The sequence below is a fragment of the Globicephala melas genome, chromosome 3, assembly GCF_963455315.2.
Source record: "Globicephala melas chromosome 3, mGloMel1.2, whole genome shotgun sequence".
Taxonomy (NCBI): domain Eukaryota; kingdom Metazoa; phylum Chordata; class Mammalia; order Artiodactyla; family Delphinidae; genus Globicephala; species Globicephala melas.
In genome coordinates, this window is record NC_083316.1 from 70,022,521 (window position 1) to 70,049,884 (window position 27,364).

Here is a 27,364-nt window from a genome sequence, read left to right on the forward strand (position 1 = left end):
ATCCAAACCTCTCTACTTCCAAAAATTTATTGCAAAGATTCATCATTATCATCTAGCACTTCTATTTTTTTCCCTAAAGGATCTTTATAATAAATATCTAGCTAGATAGATAGATAATTAGTTCATGGTCTGTCAGAAGTTACATGGGGAGATAACTTTTACAAATTCTTCTAGCAGGAAAAACCTTTACTAGAGTGCTGAATGTCTGGGAGGGAAGGCAAAATACTCTACAAGACCACATTCTTCTTTGCAACTCAGGGAGGGAACAAAGTTCTAGTTGCAAGCAATAGGTAATCCAAGTGAAAAGAAAAGAAGCAAGCCAATCCTGAGAGCCCTCAGGAAAAGAAATGGGCTGTGAGACAGGCTTGGAACAAATGTGACACACTACATGCTTAAGCTGATAAGAAATTCCAATTCACCACAGGTCCTCATCCCCAGTTCTCTAATTGCTCCACACTTCATCAGTGTTACTAGTTCAACCCCAGGCCTAAGGGAAATTAATGCTTTGGCGTGAAGGAGTGCCAGTTAAGGTAAAAGGAATATGACAGAATCCTTATTGTGACTTACTGCAGCAGTGTCAGATGTATTTAGCATCTGAGTTAGAAATGCCAATCATTAGCGCTACACATGACAGTAATAATTAATTTCTCTAATACCATGAGATGTGATACTAGGTAGTAACTAAGTTGGGAAGGATTTTCTAGAAATATAATCACTAATTATAATATTACTTCTATAGGAAAATGTTTTTGAAATTCAATCCTTTCATAAGTTAAAACTTATCAAAGATAAACAATAAGATTGGCACAACAGTACAGTGGCCAAACAGCCTGATTTAGAAGTCAAATTCCACCACCAATAGATGTGATTTTGGATGAACTACTCTAATGTCGCTGTGCCTCCATTTCTACATCTGTAAAACAGAGGTTAAAAAAAAAAGGAGGTAAAATACGGAGATTAAAAAAAAAAATAGTAGGAAGTTAAAAAAAAACCCAAGACTGAATAACTTTATAAGTATTTAGTTAAGTTAATATAAGTAGAGTAGATAAATATTAACTTTAAATAAATGCAGCTATTATTGCTATTGAGGAAAAGTAACACTCAATTTCTTATCTACCTGACATATTTCCACTTACGCTTAAAGACCTAGTCATTTGTGAAATCCTTCTTAAACTCCATACAAATTGAATATTCCCTCCTTTGTTCCCTCAATGTACATTTAACTAAAAGTACATCAATAATATTCACAAAATCACACATCCAGAATCACAGAACCTTGAAACAAACTATGGAGGTCATCTAGTTCTGGTTCAAGCAGACTTTCAATATCATATATTTATTGTATTCTTCCCAAAGTCATTTTTAAAGATACGCATGTTTGAGCAGTTGGTTTTTGTAACATCTTACAATTTTTAAAAAATAAATAAAACACTATAGTCAGATATTAAAATCCTGAGCTTCAACATCAAAGTATCAAAGGTGAAATTATTTCAGGTTTTCCTAAATCTTTGTTTATGGTCAAAACACAAAAGATATTTAATTTACTTTAACAAAAGAATTACTAAGTCTGTTTAATGTAAGTAAAGATACAATGTAAAATCAGAATACTTTGAGTGAATAAGTTATATTCTCCCAAGATCTGTAATAACTTAAAAGATTAAAAATATGTCATAAAAAATGTAATCTATTCAGTAAAATATAATATCATCTACTAATATACGATTTTAAAACACACATTTCTATTATTTTTCTGTTCACTGCATGGAAAGATGATAATACATGGCTTTATTGAAAGATTCCCACTATAGTTAAAGAAACTATGAGCTTTGTGCCTGACACTATAACACTTTTTTAGGGTGCAGTTCATAAACACATATTCAAAGATACCAGGTATACAGGCTGAATACATATATGAACTCAAATCTATTTCAATGTCACCTCCTCATTGTGGCTTTTCCTGAATGCCCTATCTAAAATAACCACCCCAATCATTTCCTTAACTCTGTTCTACCTTTCCTTATTGTATTTACCAAGACTAAAAAATATTATGTCTCATTTGATTATTGTCAGACTCTCTCAATAAAACATAAGGTCCATAAAGACAGGAATGTCTCTGTTTTATAAACAGTTATATTTCTGTTGCCGAGAACAGTACATGACATACAGATACTGCTTAACAGACAATGAATGAATGATTGAACAAATACTTTTGAAGTAAGAGCATGATTTTTAAGTGTTTGGTGAAACAAAAGACATAATCATTTCAGTTAAAAACAAGAGAATGTTCATCTCACCAGGACCTTAAAAAAAATTTTTTTTTCTGTAACTCAAGGGTAGGTGGTACAGAAAGAGTAGGAGGGCAGTGTACAAAACGGGTTTATTTCTTCAAAGTTCCTTTGGGGCAAGTTGGTGTTCATTCTTGACTTAGTAACATGGGAAAACCATGGCACAATAGTAAGAAAATAATAAATTCTCTCTTAAAAAATGAACACTTTAGAATATGTTCTCATTTTCTAAAATCAACTGTATTTGCTTTAAGCTTCTATCCCAGAGCAAACAAACGAATTAATTATCTAAAAAGTGGACAGAGCCCAAAGTATAAACCAGTCTTAAGAATCAACCTTGGGGCTTCCCTGGTGGCACAGTGGTTGAGAGTCCGCCTGCTGATGCAGAGGACGCGGGTTCGTGCCCTGGTCCGGGAAGATCCCATATGCCACGGAGCGGCTGGGCACGTGAACCATGGCCGCTGAGCCTGCGCGTCCGGAGCCTGTGTTCCGCAACAGGAGAGGCCACAACAGTAAGAGGCCCGCGTACCGCAAAAAAAAAAAAAAAAAAAAAAAAAACAGAATCAACCTTGAATCAACCAAATGCTAACCAAGAGAACAGTCTCTATGATTATTTGAACTAAGCCTCTTTTGGAAAGAATTAGTAAAGAAGAGGAAGAAAAGTCAGAGAACTGAGAAGAGGCCCAAATCTCTGCCACTAAGTGGCAAACTAATGAAACCTGACCAGAATCCATCCTTCAAACTGTACATTCTGGGCCATAAAACATTTAACTAATTAAAAGGATAGAAAACATACATTGTCTGCCCTCAGATCACAATGGGATTAAACTAGAAATCAGTAACAGAAAATAATTGGAATATCCCAAAATACATGGAGACTAAATAACACAGGGGTCAGAGAGGAAATCTCAAGAGAAATTAAAAACATTAATTTCTATGAACTAAATGAAAATGAAAACACAACTAATCAAATTTTATGGGATACAGCAAAAGCAGTGATTAGAGGGAAATTTACAGCATTGAATGCATATATTAGAAGAGATCTTAAATCAATCACCTAAGGCTCCACCTTACAAAACAAGAAAAAGAGCAAACTAAATCCAAAGTAAGCAAAAGCAAAGAAATAATGTGAATTATTTTTAATGAAATTGAAAAGAGGAAACCAACAGAGAAAAAATCAATAAAACCAAAAGCTGGTTCTTTGAAAAGATCAATAAAATCAATAAGCCTCTAGACAAGCCAAGTAAGAAAAAAAGAGAGGACACAAATTACTAATATCAGAAATGACAGAGGAGATATCACTACAGATCCATGGACATTAAAAGGATAATAAAGAAGCACTATGAACAAGTTTATGCCCATAGATTTTATAACCTGGATGAAATTAACCAATTTCTGAAAAATACAATTTGCCAAAACTGACACAAGAAATAGACAATCTGAATAGGCCTTTATCTACTAAAGAAATTGAGCCAATAATTAATAACCTTCCAAAACAAAAAGCACCAGGCCCAGTAGGGTGGACTGGTGAATTCTACCAAACATTTAAGGAAGAAATTATACCAAGTCTCTACAATCTCTTTCAGAGGACAGAAGCAGAGGGAATACTTCCTAACTCATTCTATGAGGACAGCATTACCCTACTACCAAAACCAGGCAAAGGCATTACAAGAAAAACAAAAACTACAGACCAGTATCTGTCATGAACATAGATGCAAAAAGCCTAAACAAAATACCAGCAAATCAAATTCAACAGTGTATAAGAATTATACACCACAACAAACTGGAATTTATTCCAGGTATTTGAGGCTAGTTCAACACTCAAAAATCAATTAAAGTAATCCACCACATCAACAAACCACACATCTGATTATCACTCAGCACAAAAACTTCAATATCTCTATCAAAGTTTCTAATGTCTGCATTAGAGTTCCTTCAAAGTGCTTTAAGGACCACGAGTTTCAGACTTAACTGTAAAACTCATTAAAAATTAAATTCTCAGACTCCACCCCCCAATAATGGAGACCAGATAAGCATTTTTATCAAGCATCACAGGTGAATCCTATGTGAACTTAAGTTGAGAACTAGTGTCCTAATACACTTTTCAAAACTCAGTTGAAGTCACCTATTACATGACTCCCCCCCATTAGAATTAATTTCTTTTCTCTGTACTATTCTTTGAACACATTACATGTATTTCTCTTGTAACTTATACCACATTATCTCTTCCCAACAGCCCTCCCCATTCCCCAAAAAGAAAACTTTCTCATTAACTCTGATTAAGGCAGAGGTTCACAACCTTTTTTTCACAACTAACACACCACAGCACAATCCCACAGTAAAAGTTACTAGAGGATGTTACATAGATAAAATAAGCCATGCGATTCCTACAATTCCAGGACTTAGCTCTAATCTACTTTTCTCCCACAAATCAGCCTAAATGGTGTAAAGATCTATTTGATTAAAGTTGGTCTATAACTTTCAAAAAGGTAATAGTTTTATTCCTTTAGTAAATTTTCTATGGACTATCCATTCTCACAACATGAAAGCAAAAAAATTAAGAGTGAATACTCAGTATTCTTGGTCTGGATCATGAGTTTATATCGACTAAAACAAAAATAAAATCAAGGTATAAAATAAAAAAGACTTTGCTTTCCATTCCATAATTGTATTTAAAACAGTAGTAAATTACTTGATCAAACATATTGACAAAGATTCCAAGTATTACCAACCTGATATATTAAAAAATGAAAAGGTGAATGATTTAAAAAAAAAGAAAATCAAACTTGAGGATGGGGGGACAGGACAGTGGAAATCAGACTAAATTTTACTTAATCAGAAACTTTCTGAAAATTCTGAAAAAAAGTCCTGGGTGAAGTCACAAAATCATAAATATTAGAGTTAAAAGGTGTTTTAATTCCTATCAAGTTCCACTTCTCTTATCTAGAAGGAAATTGGAATTCTTATCTATGTTGAGTGATTTTGCCCAATTCATATAATAATGGGCAGAATCTGGGTTTTCTGACTTCTGTGCCCTTTTCATTATATTAGGACCAAGCAGTGCACAAGACCTCAATTCAACTAAGCTGAATCCTAAACAAATTCAACCCTTGTTCACTTCATACAATAGCTAAACCCTTTCCTTTGAAGGATTCCAGGCAATGACCACACTTGCATATACAGACATTATCAATTTCATAGTTGGGGAAGGTAAAGCTGCAAGCTTAGTAATTAACTCAGAACTATAAGCAATAACAAAATGGAGAGTAAACTATCTGGCTCCTGGTGACATTCTCCAGGTGACATTCTCTTAAGTGGCATTTTGATAAACATCATGAGTTTACCTTAGCTTAAAACAAAACTACCTTTTTTTGAGCTGGCGGGGGAGAGGGGTTCTACTTCTATTACTACAGAATACTGACAAGTTCACATTCAGCTTCTTTGTGACAATTTAAAGTTTTTAATTACACCCTATCTTCAACTTTTCAGACCAAGATATCAAATACTAAGCTGAAATTTAAGAACTGGAGATTTGGGTTATAGTCCAGACTGTGCCAAACTATCACTACTTTAAGTAAATCACTGCCTATTTCTAGACGTCAGATCCTTCCCTCTATTAAATTGGGGTTGGGGGGAGGGGGGAAGGTGGTTACGGTAGTTATTATCTTTGGTGCCTTCCAGTTCTACTGTTCCTTATCTTTGTCTAATTTCATTGATACAAAAGGAGGAAAAAAAAACTGTTAATGATTACAAATTGTACCATTCACTGAGGTTTAAAGAAACAAACACACACACACACACACACCCCGGTGCCCGAAAGAGTCAGAGGTTAGCTGGTAGAGAGCACCAGGAACCACATTATTTTGAAATTCTTTTGTTTCACAGTCAGTTAAGTTTCTATAAATCATTCAAACGTGAATCACCATACACAGCAGCTGAACAATGTCAACATTTGATCCTGAAAAAATATGGCAAACTCCAAATTCCAAGACAGAATGTCTTCAGATGAGGATTTGAAATCTTTTATATAGTCAAGTAACTGACAATTTTGAACATTACCAAATCCCTGTGATATTGGGAAACAGCAAAGGTTAAGAAATCCTCCCATTGCCACCCTTCTGTGATCTGGAAATGGCTTACTGCAAAGAACCAACAGTCCCCATAGGACTTAGGTGAGCAAGACTCAGGAATTACCCACCCACCTTGTTTACCTATAACAAGGGCAGACATAGCACCTGCAAATTCCCATTCTTTGCTTCAAAACTGACTAGTTGAACTGCTTGCCCCCATAGAGCAACCGGAACAAAATATTACCCAAATTCCAAGATCTCTTCCCCTAGGTTCCTGAACTTTGGCCCACCCTCAGTCTGAAACAGGATATAACCCCCCAACAGTTTTTCCTCAGAACAGGTTTGCGTGGGGGTAAAACTTTCTCTGATTTACAGTCCAATCGTACTACCCTTTCATCTCACTTCCCCACACCCAGTTCTTTCTAGCCTTGTTTCCTCCTGCCCTTTTTAAAAGAGAAGCTCTTTTTCCTAATCTTTGAGACTCTAGCAGATCTTATGGTCAGGGCACTCTCCCCACTCCAATAGTTCCCTCGCCCACACCCTTGCTATTCCTTTCGAATATAGACCCTGCTTATTAAGTCCAGATTTTTTATTTGACACCTTTTCCAACTCCACAAAGGCTGAGTTTGAAAGACAAACTGACTTTGCCGTTTCTTTACTTTGCCCCTTCTCTAAGTGACAGGTGCTAATCCTTTACAAGAAGGGAATGTACTGTGTCCACCTGGAAAGCCTATAGGCATTTATAAGATATGAACTTCTTGGCCACTGCCCTACAGCTGAGAGTAAAGGGAGGAGATCATCAACGAGGCAAGGTCAACTCTGGGACCACCTGGCCCACGGCCATACACAGTAAATGGGCCATGAACATTCTGACTACCTATTCCGTACTCCTGAACAGATCTCGCGGTTGGGCAGGACATATGCTGCTTCCTCTAGGGCCCCGGCGCCCCGAGGCAGGTGGTAGGTCCTGTCCTACCGCTCACCCCATTGCTCCCGCCCGCTCCATCCTCAGCTGGGCACCCGACCGGCTCCCTTCACAGGACTGACCTCCCGGCCCCTTCCTCCCGACTGTTGTTATTCCAGCCCTCACAGGAAGACTCACCATGGCGCCAAGGACAGGTCGTGGACCAGACGCCCAGGAGTCGCCGGGGCCGTCCAGGACCTACCCTCACCACTCTACAGCCGGGATCCACTCGACACCGCGAGAGAGAAGATCTTCCGGCTCTGCCGGAAGTTCAGCCTGAGCGGGACAGGAAGTCCCTCCCCTCTGCTGAACGCCGGCGACCCCACGCCACGCAGAGGTGAGGCTACGCAAGACGTCCTTCATTGCCACTTCCGTGAGCGCTAGGTTAGAGCCTGGGGGAGGTGCTGACCTTGAGAGCGCACGCGGGAGGCGCAGGCGCAGCACAGGTAGGTAGGTGGGCGGGAGGCGCGCCGCTGTTGCGCTTGTGAGGATCCAGAGGTGGGTTGGGTGGTGTTGGCAAGAGCGCACCCTCTCTCTACAAGGTGATAGAGATAAAGGTTGGTGAATGAGGTGGGAGCCGACTCAAGATCCAGCGGATTTCTTGCGGGAGAAAACCACAGTTAAGCCCCGCTCTTGCTGAGACAACACTGAAATTGCCTCAGCTCAGCCACGCCCTTTCTCTTTTTACCTTCTCGTTTTTCTAGCTGCCTTTTCTTGGAGACTTTCCTTACAGACCTGTCCCTCTGTCGTCTCTGCTCCCTGCTTTAGTGGCTCTTCCAGCTCTATCCTTCCTCAGGGCAGTGAAATTTGTTCGTGAGAAGTTTCTTCATTACAGGTACCAGCTAAAGCCAGAAGGACATCTACCAAGAGCAGAGAAACCGGCAAGAGAATTCTGCCTATTTAATACATTCCAGTATGGAGGGTTTCCATTTAGATTAAAAAGTATATGTCATCAGATGGAAAAAAGTCAAACTCCCGTATACCTTCTAATGTTGTGCTGTTTTTGGTTTTTTTTTCCAAAAGACAACTCCCATATACCCTCAAAATGTTGTGTTGTTTTCTGTACCTATAAACTCTCTATTTGGTTATGCATAGTACTAATGGCAGGCTTGAAGTGCATTATACAGAGTACCTTTAACCCAGAAATTCATCTCACAATTTAGGGATCCTTGCTTAAGTCTCAACTGTATCTGCAATTTCATCTGTGGGATCTCTTTTTGCCATAGGGTCTAGTTTTGTCGTAAAGCTGGAATTGGAATGGGAGACTAGGAAGCTTCAGAAGAACTTAAGAAAATTGGGTTGGCAGGGGTGGTTAGAGATGTTAAGTTTTACCTTCCTTACCAAAGTACCTGAAGAGCACAGATACCCAAGCTATAAATGGTCGAAAGATCCTGAGAATCAGAGTTCCCAGCCATCTAAAAGAAGCATGCACAGGGCAGTTACTCTATATTAGTTTTCACTTTAAATTTTATTGGGAGATGCATAGTGTGACAGTTAAAAAAGATGTAAGAATCATAAGTACTAACACTGGAAACAGCTGGAGGTGGAGTGGGGCTGGGAAATATTTTGTGAAACAGATCCTGCTGAGGTTGAATCCAGAACTTCGCTGAGGGTTCGTTCCACTTCTGCTGTATGGAACAAGGTTGGAAATTGACAAGCCCCAGGGCACTGCAGATGGTAACTGGGAGAGAGGAATTGGAGTCTGTCGGCAGGTGTGTCTGTGGAAAGCAGCTGCGATCCTTGAGGAAGAAAAAGTGGAGAAGGAAAGTGGCTATAAGTCTGTCAGTGACAACACATCCTGCTAAGTCTTACTCTCCTTTCTGACACTGTGGGTCTTACATCTGCCCTAGACCTGGCAGCCTCATTGAGGTTCACAAAGCATCTCCTATGTGGCAGTAAGACTGAAATTATTAGGTTGGAATCCATTCCTGCCAGAGTAAACGAAAGGAAATCACAGTGTTTGTTATCTGCTGATCATTTTAAATAGATCATGGGGTTCTGTGTTCCTTATTTGGTATATGGCAAGTTGATAAATAACTCTTGGTTAATATCCTTTAATGTTTCTGTTACAGTGTGAAAAATCTGTTATAAGTAATTTTTTTAAGATTAAAATGCATGCATGTTTTAAAGCTGCAACCTCCCAGTCTTTTTTTTAATCCCACAGAGTAATTATAATGTTGTGTAAGGTTACATGCCTTGAAGTAGAGGAATTTACCTATTTCCATTACTTAAAATAGATGAGAGTCTTAGACAAAGGTACAAAAAAAGGGGAAACTAATGAAAGGGGGGAGAAGATGTGGATGATGGAGATTAAGAAGAAATTTGGTTGTTTTTGTCAAGGGAGTTAGGAGTCAAATCTTTGATTTAAAAAAATCTTGGTTGCTCACTATTCAGGCTTTGTGATGAGTTGTCCTGAGTGAGAACTGTTCCCTAGTACTTAAGAACGCTAACAAATAGTTACCTCGTCCTTCAGGACCTCCACCTATCTGGAACGTTTTCAACCATTAAGACCTATCACTTTCTTGAAGTCTAGCTCCATATTCTTTGCAAAATGTTTTCCAGATTAGCTCCCCTGATAAATTTCCACTGCTTTTTCTTACTTTAGTAAATATAATAACTTACGCTTTCTTGTGCAGTGCCTTTGTAATCCCCCCACCTCTGCGCAATGTATATTGTTTTCCTAATTAGACATAAATGCCTGGGACCTTCTTGTGTTGCCCACCCTCTTCCCCTTGAGAAATACCATTTAAAGGAATGTTGTGGACAAAAATCACTTCAGTTAAACTGCCCTTAAAATAATTTATGGACAAAAATGTTAGCCGTAGGAATACTTATCATCATAAAAAATTAGGAAAAATCTTTAACAATTAGAGATTGGTCAAATTCTATCATATATACTTAGTGGAATATTATCTAGCTATTTTTTAAAAGCCATTAAACTGGCCTTTCTAATGGAAAATGTGACCAGTATGATTGCTTTGACATGAAAAAACTAAGTATAGAACAAAGAGTAAAAAAGGAAGTAACAAAAATATATCAATCATCGTTACTGGAATTACCACTCTAAAACAACCTTTCTGTAAGGGGGTAATTTTTTTTTTTATTTTTTTTACTTAGGAGTAGATGAAAGGAGCTTTTTTTCCCCCAAAAAAATTTATGCTTTGTAACATCCACCTATATTACTCTCACCTTTCTAATTTGGGAAAAACATACAAACACACATGTTCTTCAGAAGTATATTGCAACTTTTTGATAGTTCAGTAGCCTCCCTCTGAAACTTTTCTCTATTGTTATTATAGTTATATCTAGGACTGTACTACATATCTGACTGGTGGAAAAACTCCTGCAAATTTTACACAAATTATACAGTGCACATTTTCAAGGATTACTAACGTACATAAATGAGATCTTGATATCATTTGATACCTTTTGGTATCAGGAAGGTCTTTAAACAGCCACCACGGAGAGCAATAAAACCGTTAGAAAAGTTTAAAACCTAAGTTAGCTTTATTCATTCTTTAAGTATTTGAGTATCTACTCTGTCCTAGTCACTGTTCTATAGTTGGGGAAACTGTGATAAATAGAGCAGACATGGTCCCTACTACATTTTAGTGATAACAGACCATAAATAAATAAACAAGAAAAATATAAGTTAGTAATAGTGCTAGGCAGAGAATTAACGTAGATGAATATTTTAGATTAGGTCACTAAGGAAAACTTCTAAAAGAGTGTTTTTATTTAAACTGCTATTTGACAGGAGAATCCAGCTTTGCAGAAATTGGGGAAACCGTTGCTTGCAGAGGGGACAAAAATGCAAAACCCTGAGGCATGAACTATCCTGGAATATTTTGGGAACGAAAAAAAGGCCTGCCTTGTTGGAGCATAGTGACTACAAGAAGAGTAAGTTTGGGGGTAGGAAAGAGCTAAATTATGGTTGCATTGAAAGCCAGGAAAGGGTTTAGATTTTATTCTAAGTGTGGTGGAAAAAGCATTTTAACCTGAGGAGTTATAGGCAAGAATATATTTTTAAAATCTACTTTAATGATATTTTTGTAATTGAAATGTTTAGTTGACTCACATGTAACACAATTACTAATATACATGGACATAAATCTATTATATTACAGTAAGTCCCCTACATACAAACCTTCAAGTTGTGAACTTTCAAAGATGCGACCATGCATTCACATGTCCAGTCACATGTTAGTTCACGTGTCTGGCTTACATTGTCATGTGCGTGCATCCTCTACAAGTGGTTGTGCTTTTGTGTACTTTACTGTACAGTACTATATAGCTACCCAGACATCACTGGATTGTTTTTTAAAGAGAAAAAAGGATAGAATTGAATCTAGCAATGAACCAGAACTGTGCCATCAACGTCAGGCATGAGTGAAATTGCAGCTTGCCCTCTGTCTCCTATTGCCAATGATCCTTTAGCTCTACCATCTCCCACCTCTTCTCCCTCCTCCAGTCAGTAACTCTTCTTGCCTGTTCACTCAATGCCAGCCCCTGTATGCCGCTGTTGTACTGTACTACTGGACTTTTCAAGGTACTATACTGTAAGATTAAAAATGTTTTCTTTATTTTTTGTGTTTGTTTTTTATGTATTATTTGTGTGAAAAGTATTATAAATCTATTACAGTACAGTAATGTATAGACAATTGTGTTCATTGGGCACCCAGGCTAACTTTATTGGATTTAATGAATAAATTGGACTTAGGAATGTGCTCTCGGAACAGAACTCGTTCATATGTAGGGGACTTACTGTATTTGCTGTTTGTCCCATCTCTCCTATGTTCAGTTTCTCCTTTTTTGCCTTCTTTTAGATTGATTATTTTTAATCCATTTCTTCTACCCCATAAGCCTGACAGTTATGTATTATTTAGAAATTTATATTATACTCTTCCTGGACAATGTAAGGACCTGAGAACACATCAACTTAATTTACTGCCCCACTGCATGTTATATATATTGTGTTTACTTAATATATACTTCCTAATTCCTTAAGACATTGTTATTTTTATACAATTAATGTGTGTTTATATTTACTCAAACATTTACTTTGTCTGTTGTACTTTATGATTCCTTGAGTTTCTAAGCTTCTATCTGGGATCTTATTTCTTCTTCCTGAAGAACATGCTCCAGTATTTCCTTTGTAGATGGCTGCTGGTAACAAATTCAGTTTTTGTATCCTGAAACTACTTATTTTGCCTTCATTTTCAAAGAACATTTTTGCTAAATGAGCAGCTATTGTATTTTATCATTCTGAAGATACATTCCATTGCTTTTGGCTTCCAATTTTTTTTGAGAAAAAATGTTGGTTTTATTTTTGCCCCCTTAAAGTGATCTGTTTTTTCCTTTGGCTGTTTATAAGATGTTCATAGTAAAATTGAAGCAGTTTTATTATGATGTAACTAAACGTTGTTTTCTTTGGTTTTTTATTAATTTGTTTTCTTTTTGAGGTTTGTAATGCTTCTTGCATCTGGGATCTCATATCTTACTCTGTTTTGGAAAGTTCTCAGCTCTTATCAGTTATTGTTTCTGCCCCACTCTCTGCCCTCTCCTCTCCTGGTACGCCACTTAAATGAATATTCAGTCATTTCAATTTATCCCTTATGTTCCATTTATTTGTCTCTGTATGGTTCATTCTGGATAATTCTTACCTTTCAGTTCACTCTCTTCTCTTTAATAGTCTCTAATCTCCTGTGAAACTTATCTGTTGAAGCATTTATTTCAGTTATGTTTTTGGTTGTTATCAGTTCAAGCATTTCTGTTTGGTTCTGTTTTATAGTTTCCAGTTAGCTATCCAGTTATCTGTCTCATTCTGATCTTTTATCTTTTCAAACATATTAAGCATAACTACTTTAAAACTCGTGTCTAGGGGCTTCCCTGGTGGCGCAGTGGTTGAGAGTCCGCCTGCCGATGCAGGGGACGCGGGTTCGTGCCCCGGTCCGGGAGATCCCACATGCCGCGGAGCGGCTGGGCCCATGAGCCATGGCCGCTGAGCCTGCGCGTCCGGAGCCTGTGCTCCGCATCGGGAGAGGCCACAACAGTGAGAGGCCCGCGTACCGCAAAAGAAAAAAAAAAGTGTCTAGTAGCTGTGGGGTCTGCTGTTGTCTGAAGCTTCCTTGTTTCTTTGTTGTGTTTGTTGTTTATCATATTATCTTACTTTTATGAGTTTTTATTTATATTATTTTTATTTATAAAATTTTTGTTAATTTATGTTATGTTATTTTTGATTGAATGCCAGAACTGGTATATGAAATTATACTTTGAGGTCTAAAATGATGATAGAAAGGATTTATGTCTCCTGGCAGGGGCTCTGGGCACTAGTAATCCAAAATCACCTTAATCTGGTCAGTGGCTGAGATGACTGGAAGTTCTACTTCTAGTTCAAACTTTTTCCTAAGGTATAGACCTTTGAGATCTCAACTTGAAGCCTGTAGAGTTAACAAAGGCAGGCTCTGAACTCCAGTTTTTGTCTTTTTGACTCACTGAGTTAGTCAGATGGTCTGTTCAGCTTCTCAGCTATCTTCTTCTCAGGAATCAGCAGGTAACCCCAGAAAAAAGCTATAGTAAATGCTGGGTTCAACAACTCTGGGTTTTTCTTCTTCTGGATTTTCTACTGCCTCATTGGCTCTCTCTAAAGCCTTCAGATGTTTGTTTTATATTTTGTCTAGCTTTTCTAGTTCTCAGAAGAAGGAGTACAGGCATACCTTGGAGGTTTTGTGGGTTCAGTTCCAGACCACTGCAAGAAAGCAAATATCACAATGAGTCACATAAATTTTTTTGTTTCCCAGTGATTTAAAAGTTATGTTTACACTGTACTGTATTCTATTAAGTGTGAAATAGCATTGTCTAGAAAAAAGTACACTCCTTAATTTAAAAATAGTCTATTGCTAAAAAATGCTAACCTTCATCTGAGCCTTCAGTGAGTTGTAATCTTTTATCTGGTGGAGGGTTTGAAATACTTTGAGAATTACCAAATGTGACACAGAGACATGAAGTGAGCAAATGCTTTTGGAAAAATGGTGCCAATAGACTTGCTCAATGCCGCATTGCCACAAACTTTCAATTTGTAAAAAACACAATATCTGTGAAGCACAATAAAGTGAAGCACAATAAAATGAAGTATGTCTGTACTGAAATACAGATTTAGAAATGGATTCACTCTTATAAGGGATATTGATTTAAGACAGATGACATTGTAGGCCAATGGGAAAAGCAAGAGCATTTCAATAAATGGTACTGGATATCCATATGGAAGAAAATTAAATTGGACCTCCCTAGTTAACACCATACAGAAAAGTCAGTTCCAGGTGAATTAAAGATTTAAATGTGAAAGGAAAACCTATTAAAACTTCAGAAGACAAGATAGTGAGATATCTTTATGCTCTTATAGTAGGTAAAACCTATAAAAAGAAAGAATTACATTCAAATACGTTTTTAAAATCTCTGTTCAAAAGATATCATAAGCCCTTGGAGTAATAGTTGATTTCATTTAGGTACAGGAAATGTACACAATGAGCCTGGAACATTTTGTTGTGCAGTTTAGCAAGGAAGCTGTCATAGGCTACTAGGATCATGTCAAATGGAGTCAGGAGCCAACTGAAAAGCATTCCTCTGGCCAAAGATGGAACACTTTGAGTATCAATAAGGACACACAGGTTCACAGAAATTCTGAAATCCCCTTGAGCACAAACTGGGACATACCAAATGCAATGGATTGGAACATCTGAAATTATCAAATGTCCTTATATTCATGAGTTCTTAATGATAATAAAACTAACAAAAAGCATCTAATTGATCAACACTGAAGGATGTTCTGGAATCATTATTTTGAAAACCAGTTTTTAAAAAGGTAATTATTTGTCCTGTCTTTCCTATATGAACTGTACCACAGGTAAGTAAATGAGGGGAAGTTTTTTATATAAATGTATTAATAAATGAAGAATGAATGATAAAATTAGAAAATTTTAAGATTCCTAATGAATAAATAGGTTTATTCATTGTATATCAACAGCTGCTAACATGACAAGTAAGGAAACTTTATATGCCTCTTAATGGAAAAACACACCATCACCTATTAAAAACTTGTGCCAAAAAAACTGAACCTGATATTAGGAAATACAGAGAATGTGTTAAACACAGTGGCTGTGCAATCAGAAATTTTTCATCTATGGAAATCATGGGACAAATTAACTTCAACAAATATGTTGCAGGAGGGAGAGAAGATGGAAACAAATGTAGATTAAAAAGAGACTCACCTAAAAGACACATGAAGCAATGTGTGAACTTGTATTAGTTATTTATTGCTGTATAACAAATTGCCCCAAGACTTAATTTAACAGCTTAAAACTAAAAATACTTACCTCTTACAGTTCCTGAGGGTCAGAATCCAGGAGTGGTTCAGCTAGGCCTCATGGCCCAGGGTCTCATGAGTTTGCAGTCAAGCTATTGGCTGGACTGCAGTCTTCTGAACACTTGACCTGGTCAGAGAGGAGTCACCTCCAAGATGGTTCATTCACAGGGCTACCTGCATGTCCTCACAACATGGCACCTGGCCTTCCCCAGAGAAATTGATCCAAGAAAGAGACAAGCTAAAATTACTCAAAGTGATGCATTACTTGTCCTGTATTCTCTTAATCCCACAGATCATCCCTGATAAGAATGTGGGAGGAAATTATGCAAAAGCATGAATATCAGGAACCCGGCTACCACAATTTGACCTCCAAAGAGTCACATTCTTCCAGTATGCCAAATATACTCATCCTCCACCTGAGCACCCCCAAACTTTCATGCCATTACAGCATTAACTCAAAGTCTAGAAATGTAAATCAATTCTAGGTGTAGATGAGGACTTGTGTGTGTACTTCCTTAAGCACAGGTCTTTAAATAGAGTTCCTCTTGATCTGAAGAGCTGTATACTGAAGACACACAGTATCTGCCTCCACACACTTAATTTAAAATAGGGCAACCACTATGGATGTGTGTTTAAAAGGAGGGAAATGAGGTACACATGTTCACAGAAATTCTGAAATCCACCTAGGAACAGGTTGGCAGTTTCTTCATTAAGATTCAAGGCCTGAGAGTAAATCTCCAGGTCTAACTCTACTTTAGTCACTTGGATCCACCCACTGAGTCATCCTTCATTTTCCACATTTACAGCTAGGTACTTGTCTCTGCCTATAGAAGCTTAGATATCCAAAAGCCTCTTTTGATTTGGTGCTCTGTCCCTTTCAGTTCTGGCGGGCAAACAACATACTAATATAATCCTCTTTTAAAAGTCTCTTTTAAAACATTATATTCTGCTCATATAATTCTTTTATAAACTTTGTGGATCTCCTCTGAATTTTATTTGAGTTCACGCCATTACACAAAGCAATACCCATAAATATCTTCCATATAAACCCTTCTCTACATTGGGCTTTTGATGCAGCACACCCTTAAAATTCTTAGAACCTATCACTTGAGAAGTTTCATCAGGTACATCCTTTATGTCTGAATAAAAATACTCTGAAATACCATGCTAGAGCTTTCTGAGGTCTTAAAGGGCTTTAAAACTACATCCTCAACTTCATATTTTCCTGTTAGTGCTTTGCATTTGTTCTTTCTTTTTTAAATAAATTTATTTATTTATTTATTTTTGGCTGCATTGTATCTGTTGCTGCGCATGGGCTTTCTCTGGTTGCGGCGAGCGGGGGCTACTCTTTGTTGTGGTGCATGGGCTTCTCATTTCAGTGGCTTCTCTTGTTGCAGAGCACGGGCTCTAGGTGTGTGGGCTTCAGTAGTTGTGGCTCGTGGGCTCTAGAGCACAGGCTCAGTAGTTATGGCGCACAGGCTTACTTGCTCCACGGCATGTGGGATCGTCCCAGACCAGGGCTCAAACCTCTGTCCCCTGCATTGGCAGGCAGATTCTTAACCACTGCGCCACCAGTGAAGTCCCTGTATTTGTTCTTGTTCTGAGCCATTTACTAATTTTAACATCATCTGTCACCTAGAGAGACTGGGAATCTTCAAATCCCAAAAGTTCTGTCTCCTTTTTGTTTAACAGTTCTTGCTTTAACATCTCTTCCCTCTCACATTTTACTATAAGCAACAATGAGAAACCAGGTGATGTTAAAGAAACATCTTTAACATTATTCTGGCTGGACATTGCCTTAACTAGATCACCCAGTTAGTTCATTAGGCATATTCTCTACTTTGCACATAACTTCAGGTGACAAATTTGCTAAACTATTGCCACTTTCCTCTAATTTCCAATAAGACTTTAAATCTATAAGACCTCATCTGCAGCCTCCTCAAAGTTATCATGCATCTACAAACACTCTCCTCCAAGTCCTTCCAGCTTCTGCCCACTGCACTTTTTTTTTTTTTGGCAGCACTGTGCAGCATGCAGGATCTTAGCTCCCCCAACCAAGGATTGAACCCGCACCCCTTACAGTAGAAACGCAGAGTCTTAACCGCTGGACCACCAGGGAAGTCCCAGTCACTCTTAAGTTTTAGGTAGGTTTTTGTTATGTCAGCACCCCACTTCCAGGTGCCAAAATCTTTATTAGTTTTATATTGCTTTATAACTAACTACCCCCAAAACATAATTTTTAAAATAACAAACATTTCTAACTCATGCAGCATCTGAGGGTCAGAAATCGAGGAGTAGATTAGCTGAGTAGTTCTGGCTCACGGTCTCCTGTGAAGTAACAGTCAAAGCTGTCAGCTGGGGCAACAATAATTTAATGACTTAACTAGTGCTAGAGGATCCACTTCCAAGATGGCTTACACACATTGGCAGGATGCCTCAGTTCTTCATTAGCTATCTGGCACAATACCTCAGTTTCTCACCATATGCCTCTCCAGAGAGCTGCCTGCCTCCCCCTTAAGCAAGTAATCCAAGAGAAAGAGACAGAAGCTACCACGCCTTTTATGTCTTTTTTGATCTACCCTCAAAAGTGGCATACATTACACAGATATGTGACCCACAGGTTGATCACAGGTATATCCGGAGAAAAGCATGGTCCGAGAGGACACATACACCCCAGTGTTCATTGCAGCACTGTTTAAAATAGCCAAGACATGGAAGCAACCTAAATGTCCATCGACAGAGGAATGGATAAAGAAGATGTGGTATATATATACAATGGGATATTACTCAGCCATAAAAAAAAATGAAATAATGCCATTTTCAGCAACACTGATGGACCTAGAGATTGTCATACTGAGTGAATTAAGTCAGATAGATAAAGAGAAATATCATGTGATATTGCTTCTGTGCAGAATCTGAAAAGAAATACAAATGAACTTATTTACAAAACAGAAACAGACTCACAGACTTAGAGAATGGATTTATGGTTACCTGGGGGTGAAGGGTAGAGAGAAGCAATAGTTAGGAAGTTTGGGATTGACATGTACACACTGCTATATTTAAAAAAGATAACCAGAGATAGCCTCATCCACCACAGGGCAGACAGCAGAAGCAAGAAGAACTACAATCCTGCAGCCTGTGGAACAAAAACCACATTCACAGAAAGATAGACAAGATGAAAGGCAGAGGGCTATATACCAGATGAAGGAACAAGATAAAACCCCAGAAAAACAACTAAATGAAGTGGAGATAGGCAAGCTTCCAGAAAAAGAATTCAGAATAATGACAGTGAAGATGATCCAGGACCTCAGAAAAAGAATGGAGGCAAAGATGGGGAAGATGCAAGAAATATTTTAAAAAGACCTAGAAGAATTAAAGAAAAAACAAGCAGAGATGAACAATAAAATAACTGAAATGAAAAATACACTAGAGGGAATCAATAGCAGAATAACTGAGGCAGAAGAACGGATAAGTGACCCAGAAGACAGAATGGTGGAATTCACTGCTGTGGAACAGAAGAAATAAAAAAGAATGAAAAGAAATGAAGACAGCCTAAGAGACCTCTGGGACAACATTAAATGCAACAACATTCGCATTATAGGGGTCCCAGAAGGAGGAGACAGAGAAAGGACCAGAGAAAATATTTGAAAGATTATAGTTGAAAACTTCCCTAACATGGGAAACGAAATAGCCACCCAAGTCCAGGAAGAGCAAAGAGTCCCATACAGGATACACCCAAGGAGAAACACGCCAAGACATATAGTAATCAAATTGGGAAAAATTAAAGATAAAGAAAAAATTATTGAAAGCAGCAAGGGAAAAATGACAAATAACATACAAGGGAACTCCCATAAGGTTAACAGCTGATGTCTCAGCAGAAACACTACAAGCCAGAAAGGAGGGGCATGACATATTTAAAGTGATGAAAGGGAAGAATATACAACCAAGATTATGCTACCCGGCAAGGATCTCATTCAGATTCGATGGAGAAATCAAAAGCTTTACAGACAAGCAAAAGCTAAGAGAATTCAGCACCACCAAACCAGTGCTACAACAGATGCTAAAGGAACTTCTCTAAGTGGGAAACATAAGAGAAGAAAAGGACCTACAAAAACATACCCAAAACAATTAAGAAAATGGTAATAAGAACATACATATCAATAATTACCTTAAATGTGAATGGATTAAATGCTCCAACCAAAAGACACAGGCTCACTGAATGGACATAGAAACAAGACCCATATATATGCTGCTACAAGAGAACCACTTCAGACCTAGGGACACATACACACTGCAAGTGAGGGGATGGAAAAAGATACACCATGAAAATGGAAATCAAAAGAAACCTTGAGTAGCAATACTCATATCAGATAAAATAGACTTTGAAATAAAGAATATTACAAGAGACAAGGAAGGACACTACATAATGATCAAGGGATCAATCCAAGAAGAAGATATAACAATTATAAATATATATGCACCTGACATAGGAACACCTCAATACATAAGGCAAATGCTAACAGCTCTAAAAGAGGAAATCGAGAGTAACACAATAATAGTGGGGGACTTTAACACCTCACTTACACCAATGGACAGATCATCCAAACAGAAAATTAATAAGGAAAGACAAGCTTTAAATGACACAATAGACCATATAGATTTAATTGATATTTATAGGACATTCCATGCAAAAACAGCAGATTACACTTTCTTCTCAAGTGTGCAGGGAACATTCTCCAGGATAGATCACATCTTGGGTCACAAATCAAGCCTCAGTAAATTTAATAAAATTGAAATCATATCAAGCATCTTTTCTGACCACAATGCTATGAGATTAGAAATCAATTACAGGGAAAAAAATGTAAAAAACACAAACACATGGAGGCTAAACAATACATTACTAAATAACCAAGAGATCACTGAAGAAATCAAAGAGGAAATAAAAAAATACCTAGAGACAAATGACAATGAAAACATGACGATCCAAAATCTATGGGATGCAGCAAAAGCAGTTCTAAGAGGGAAGTTTATAGCAATACAAGCCTACCTCAAGAAACAAGAAAAATCTCAAATAAACAATCTAACCTTACACCTAAAGGAACTAGAGAAAGAAGAAAACATAAAACCCAAAGTTAGTAGAATGAAAGAAATCATAAAGATCAGAGCAGATGTAAATGAAATAGAAACAAAGAAAACAGTTGCAAAGATCAATAAAACTAAAAGCTGGTTCTATGAGAAGATAAACAATATTGATAAAACATTAGCCAGACTCATCAAGAAAAAGAGGGAGAGGACTCAAATCAATAAAATTAGAAGTGAAAAAGGAGTAGTTACAACAGACACCACAGAAATACAAAGCATCCTAAGAGACTACTACAAGCAACTCTATGCCAATAAAATGGACAACCTGGAAGAAATGGACAAATCCTTACCAAGACTGAACGAGGAAGAAATAGAAAATAAGAAAAGACCAATCACAAGTAATGAAATTGAAACTGTGATGTTAAATCTTCCAACAAACAAAAGTCCAGGACCAGATGGCTTCACAGGTGAATTCTATCAAACATTTAGAGAAGAGCTAACACCCATCTTTCTCAAACTCTTCCAAAAAACTGCAGAGGAAGGAACACTCCCAAACTCATTCTATGAGGCCACCATCACCCTGATACTAAAACCAGATGAAGATATCACAAAAAAAGAAAATTACAGACCAATATCACTCATGAATATAGCTGCAAATATCCTCAACAAGGGCTTCCCTGGTGGCGCAGTGGTTGAGAGCCCGCCTGCCGATGCAGGGGACACGGGTTCGCGCCCCGGTCCAGGAAGATCCCACATGCCACGGAGCTGCTAGGCCCATGAGCCATGGCCGCTGAGTCTGCACATCCGGAGCCTGTGCTCCGCAATGGGAGAGGCCACAACAGTGAGAGGCCCGTGTACCGAAAAAAAAAAAAAATTCCTCAACAAAATACTAGCAAACAGAATCCAACAACACATTAAAAGGATCATACACCATGATCAAGTGGGATTTATCCCAGGGATGCAAGGATTCTTCAGTATATGCATATCAATCAATGTGATACACCATATTAACAAATTGAAGAATAAAAACCATATGATCATCTCAACAGAGGCAGAAAAAGCTTTTGACAAAATTCAACACCGATTTATGATAAAAACTCTCCAGAAAGTGGGCATAGAGGGAACCTACCTAAAGGCCATATATGACAAACCCACAGCAAACATCATTCTCAATGGTGAAAAACTGAAAGCATTTCCTCTAAGATCAGGAAGAAGACAAGAATGTCCACTCTCACCACTATTATTCAACATAGTTTTCAAAGTCCTGGCCACGGCAATCCAAGAAGAAAAAGAAATAAAAGGAATACAAATTGGAAAAGAAGTAAAACTGTCACTGTTTGCAGATGGCATGATACCATACATAGAGAATCCTAAAGATACCACCAGAAAACTACTAGAGCTAATCAATGAATGGGGTAAAGTTGCAGGATACAAAATTAATGCACAGAAATCTCTTCGATTCCTATACACTAATGATGAAAAATCTGAAAGAGAAATTAAGGAAACACTCCCATTTACCATTGCAACAAAAAGAATAAAATACCTAGGGATAACCCTACCTAGGGAGACAAAAGACCTGTATGCAGAAAACTCTAAAACACTGATGAAAGAAATTAAAGATGATACAAACAGATGAAGAGATATACTATGTTCTTGGATTGGAAGAATCAATACTGTGAAAATGACTATACTACCCAAAGCAATCTAAAGATTCAATGCAATCCCTATCAAATTACCAATGGCATTTTTTACAGAACTAGAACAAAAACTCTTAAAATTTCTATGGAGACACAAAAGACCCCGAATACCCAAAGCAGTCTTGAGGGAAAAAAACGGAGCTGGAGGAATCAGGTTCCCGGACTTCAGACTATACTACAAAGCCATAGTAATCAAGACAATATTGTACTGGCATGCAAACAGAAATATAGATCAATGGAAAAGGATAGAAAGCCCAGAGATAAACCCACACACGTATGGTCAACTAATCTATGACAAAGGAGGCAAGGATATACAATGGAGAAAAGAGAGTCTCTTCAATAGGTGGTGCTGGGAAAACTGGACAGCTACATGTAAAAGAATGAAAGTAGAACACTCCCTAACACCATACACAAAAATAAACTCAAAATGGATTAGAGACCTAAATATAAGACCAGACACTATCAAACTCTTAGAGGTTAACACAGGAAGAACACTCTTTGACATAAATCACAGCAAGATCTTTTTTGATCTACCTCCTAGAGAAATGGAAATAAAAACAAAAATAAACAAATGAGACCTAATGAAACTTAAAAGCTTTTGCACAGCAAAGGAAACTACAAACAAGATGAAAAGACAACCCTCAGAATGGGAGAAAATATTTGCAAACGAATCAATGGACAAAGGATTAATCTCCAAAATATGTAAACAGCTCATGCAGCTCAATACTAAAAAAACAAACAACCCAATCCAAAAATGGGCAGAAGACCAAATAGACATTTCTCCAAAGAAGATATACAGATGGGCAAGAAGCACATGAGAAGCTGCTCAACATAACTAATTATTAGAGAAATGCAAATCAGAACTACAATGAGGTATCACCTCACACCAGTTAGAATGGGTATCATCAGAAAGTCTACAAACAACAAATGCTGGAGAGGGTGTGGAGTAAAGGGAACCCTCTTGCACTGTTGGTGGGAATGTAAATTGATACAGCCTCTATGGAGAACAGTATGGAGGTTCCTTAAACAGCTAAAAGTAGAATTACCATATGACCCAGCAATCCCACTACTGGGCATATACCCAGAGAAAACCACAATTCAAAAAAACACATGCACCCCAATGTTCATTGCAGCACTATTTACAATAGCCAGGACAGGGAAGCAACCTTAATGCCCATCGACAGACGAATGGATAAAGAAGATGTGGTACATATATACAATGGAATATTACTCAGCCGTAAAAAGGAATGAAATTGGGTCATTTGTAGAGACGTGGATGGATCTAGAGACTGTCATACAGAGTAAAGTAAGTCGGAAAGAGATAAACAAATAGCATATATTAACACATATATGTGGAACCTAGAAAAATGGTACAGATGAACCAGTTTGCAGGGCAGAAATAGAGACACAGATGTAATGAACAAATGTATGGACACAAAGGGGGGAAAGTGGCAGGGGTGGCGGTAGTGGTGGGATGAATTAGGAGATTGGGATTGACATGTATACACTAATATGTATAAAATAGATAACTAATAAGAACCTGCTGTATAAAAAAAATAAATAAAATTCAAAAATTCAAAAAATATATAAAGAAAAAAAAATAAAAAGGATAACCAGCAAGGATCTACTGTATAGCACAGGGAACTCTGAATGTTATGTGGCATCCTGGATGGGAGGGGAGTCTGGGGGAGAATGGGTGCATGTGTATATATGGTTGAGTCACTTTGCTGTGCACCTGAAACTATCACAACATTGTTAATCAGCTATACTCCAATATAAAATTAAAAGTTTAAAAAAATGCTTGATATGATTTGTTATCAACAATGTGAATATCAAAAAAACATTTAAAAAAAAGGTGACATACCATTACACAGATATGTGACCCACAGGTTGATCACACATAGGAGATTACACAAGCGTGTACATACCAGGGAGTAGGAATCATTGGGTACCATTTTGGAGGCCTGCTACCACAAGACTTTATCTGGATCATGATTCAAACTTTAAAACACACACACACACTTAAGATGATTGGAAATTTGGATGCTTATTGAATATTTGATGATATTGGGGAAGTATTGTAAATTTTTTTGTGTGTTTATAATAGTAATTTTTAAAGATCCCTATTTTTTAGAGATGCATATTGAAATATTTAGAGATGTAATGATATAATGTCTGGGATATACTTTAAAATACTAAGAGATGGAGAAAGTGAGTGGTAGTATAAATGAAGCTGAATTGGTTATGAGTTGATAATCCTGAAGCTGGGTGATAGGTAAATCAGAGCTCATTATTCTATTCTGCATATTTTTATACTTTAATGTATGTTTAAAATTTTCCATAATAAAAAGTAAAAAAAAGAAAAAAAGACATCATAAGGAGAGTAGAAGACAAGATACAAACTGGGAGATCTTTACAACCCATATTATTGGCAAAGGGATTAATACTTGTAATAATAATTGTGTAAAGAATTACTACAATTTAAATATTTTTAAAAATAGATAATGCTCTTAACTACCACACTATAAATAGGTAATTCATAATTACCTATTACCTATAAATAGGTAATTCATAGGTAATAGATAATTCATAATTCATAAAGGAGGAAACCCGAAGAGATGTTCAACCACATGCTGAATATCATTTCACACCCACCACATAAGCAAAAATTTTTAAGTCTGACAATATCACCAGAACACTTATACGTTACTGGTTGGAGTATAAACTGATATATCCATTTGGAAAACAATTTGGCATTATCTAGTAAACTTGAAGTTGCATGTCTCTTATGGCCCAGGAGAAATGTGTATCAGGATATATGAGAAAGAAAATTCCTAATAGTATTATTCATAACAGTAAAAATTGGAAACAACCCAACTGTCTATCAACAGTAGAGTGGTTAAATATATTACGTATACTCATACAGTAGAATACAACAGTGGGAAAAATGAATCACAAATCCATGGACATGGATGAATCTCTAACAACACTGAGCAGAAAAGCAATTCACAAAAGAACAGTACAGTAGGATTTCACTTCTATAAATTAAAGAACCAGTAAAAGTAAATAATATTTTGTTTAAGAGACCAAACATAAGAAGTAAATCTATAAAGCAACAGGATCGTAACCACAAAATCAAGATAGTGATCTTCTCTAGCTGCAGAAAGAAGGGAATGGACTAAGGCAGGGGAACACAAGAAACATAAAAGTAGTGTGATTATACGTGTTAATTTAGTCAGAACAGTCCTGGTTTGCCTATATCCCTGGTGTAATAACTAATAGCACTCTCTTTTACTCTCAAAAGTGTCCTAGTTTGGATAGTAAATTAAATGTTCATCCTTTTTAAAGTACCTTTTTTCCCTTTAACAGGATGGAAGGCCTATGGATCTTCACTGTATAATTCTTCCTTACATCACACATGTATTTTACAAATATCCATTTGAAAATAGCCAATATTTTATAATGTAATTTTAGACAGTGACAACATGGTTAAAAAAAAGAAAATCTGTATGTAGAATAAATGTAAATAGGATTTGAATGAAACCCTTATCGTCTGGGTATATGTAGAGATAAATAACGTACTATATGCCTGGCATTGTGTTAAGCCATTTACAGATATTACTTCATCTTCATAGCAAGATTTTTGGGTAGGTATTATAATATTATCTTCATTTTACACATGAAGAATCTGAGGCACAAAATGTATGTGTAACGTAGCCAAAGTCATACCATGACAGAGCAGAATTTGAACCTAAGCAATGTGACACCAGACTACATGCTCTTAACGCAATGCCAGAATCCATAATAGATATTCTTAATCATTTTTTGTGCTACGGATCCCTTTGGCAGTCTGGTGAAGCCTATAAAGCCCTTTTTAGAATCATGTTTTTAAATGCATAAAATATGCATAGGATCATGAATGAAACCAATTATACTAAAATACAGTAATCAAGTTATTCAACAAAAGTGTGCTGTACATGTGCTTCTTTATTAATGCGTTGAAAAACAAAATCTAGCAGAGGGTCGAATAATATCTATAATTTTAAAGTAGTGAACACTAATTATATCTTGAGATTTCTACAACTGTAGTAATGTGATGGGAAAATATTTGTGATTTTTATTGGTGAAAAAGTCAGCGGTACTTCAGTAACACTGGTTTGTTGCCTATGTTCACAATTGAAAGAAATGCTAAATTTCACTTAGAGGTTAGCAAAAATTAGGTTATAATATTTTTTTCATAGAAATTCACAGCCCTCTGTTTTGTGACCTTAATTCATAGACTTCCTAACATATGTTTTACTTCAGAGAGGTCATATTCCCCAGCCTATCTTCCACTTTCTGGTTTGGGATTATGCTCAAAATGAGATACACAAACTAGTTTAACTAGAAATAAAAAGTATTTCTCCATGTGATAGACTTGAATGGGGAATGAGAAACAGGAATGTGTTAGAATGACTAGGTGTACACACAGACAATGGGAAGCTTGGAACTGCTTTAGAGTGTTTTATTTAAGAGGTTTTAAACTGGTTCCAAACATGTACTGTCACATGCAATTATTCATAAAAGAATTCATTATTGATACCACAATACCCTACAGTATACTATTTGTCAATACATGTAGCAATGCAACAATCAAAAAAGAAAATTCAAATAGCTGGACACCTCCTAAAAGTTTCATTGGGCTAAAAGCAAAACATCTGACAAGTTTTCGATTTGCCTTTCTCATGATTTGATGTCCCAGCAGAGCAACTAGGGAACCTAATTCTGACCAACAAGGAGGAATTGCTTGGCTAATTGGAAGTGACATAAACCTTGAGAGAAAACAACCACATACCAAGGATAATTATAAGAAGGTAACATGGGCCTTAAAGCATAGTCAAGAAATCTGAAGCTCCCAAATGAGG

At 37.1% G+C, this 27,364-nt stretch overlaps 1 protein-coding gene and 1 long non-coding RNA gene across 11 annotated transcripts in view; one reads left to right on the plus strand and one right to left on the minus strand.

Moving 5' to 3' along the window:
- The window catches only part of TMEM161B (transmembrane protein 161B), a 70,932-nt gene extending 63,337 nt beyond the window's left edge, over nt 1-7,595 (minus strand). For 3 of the 7 annotated variants that reach the window (XM_060295991.2, XM_030847259.3, XM_060295990.2), the window contains exon 1: nt 7,458-7,569. Coding sequence is in view for 2 of the 7 variants with exons in the window: in XM_060295989.2 (XP_060151972.1) it covers nt 7,458-7,460 (3 nt within the window). In the remaining 5 variants the exon portion in view is untranslated. Of the gene's footprint in view, nt 1-7,457 lie in introns of all 7 variants that reach the window. The other 4 variants (XM_060295989.2, XM_030847220.3, XM_060295992.2 and 1 more) reach the window with 2 other exon arrangements.
- A 54-nt stretch (nt 7,596-7,649) lies between these two features.
- Nucleotides 7,650-27,364, plus strand: part of LOC115847458 (uncharacterized) — a 36,122-nt gene continuing 16,407 nt past the window's right edge. For 3 of the 4 annotated variants that reach the window (XR_011377325.1, XR_009563409.1, XR_011377326.1), the window contains exons 1-2: nt 7,650-7,765; nt 11,077-11,219. This is a non-coding gene — a long non-coding RNA (uncharacterized lncRNA). Of the gene's footprint in view, nt 7,766-8,023; nt 11,220-27,364 lie in introns of all 4 variants that reach the window. The other variant, XR_009563410.1, reaches the window with a different exon arrangement.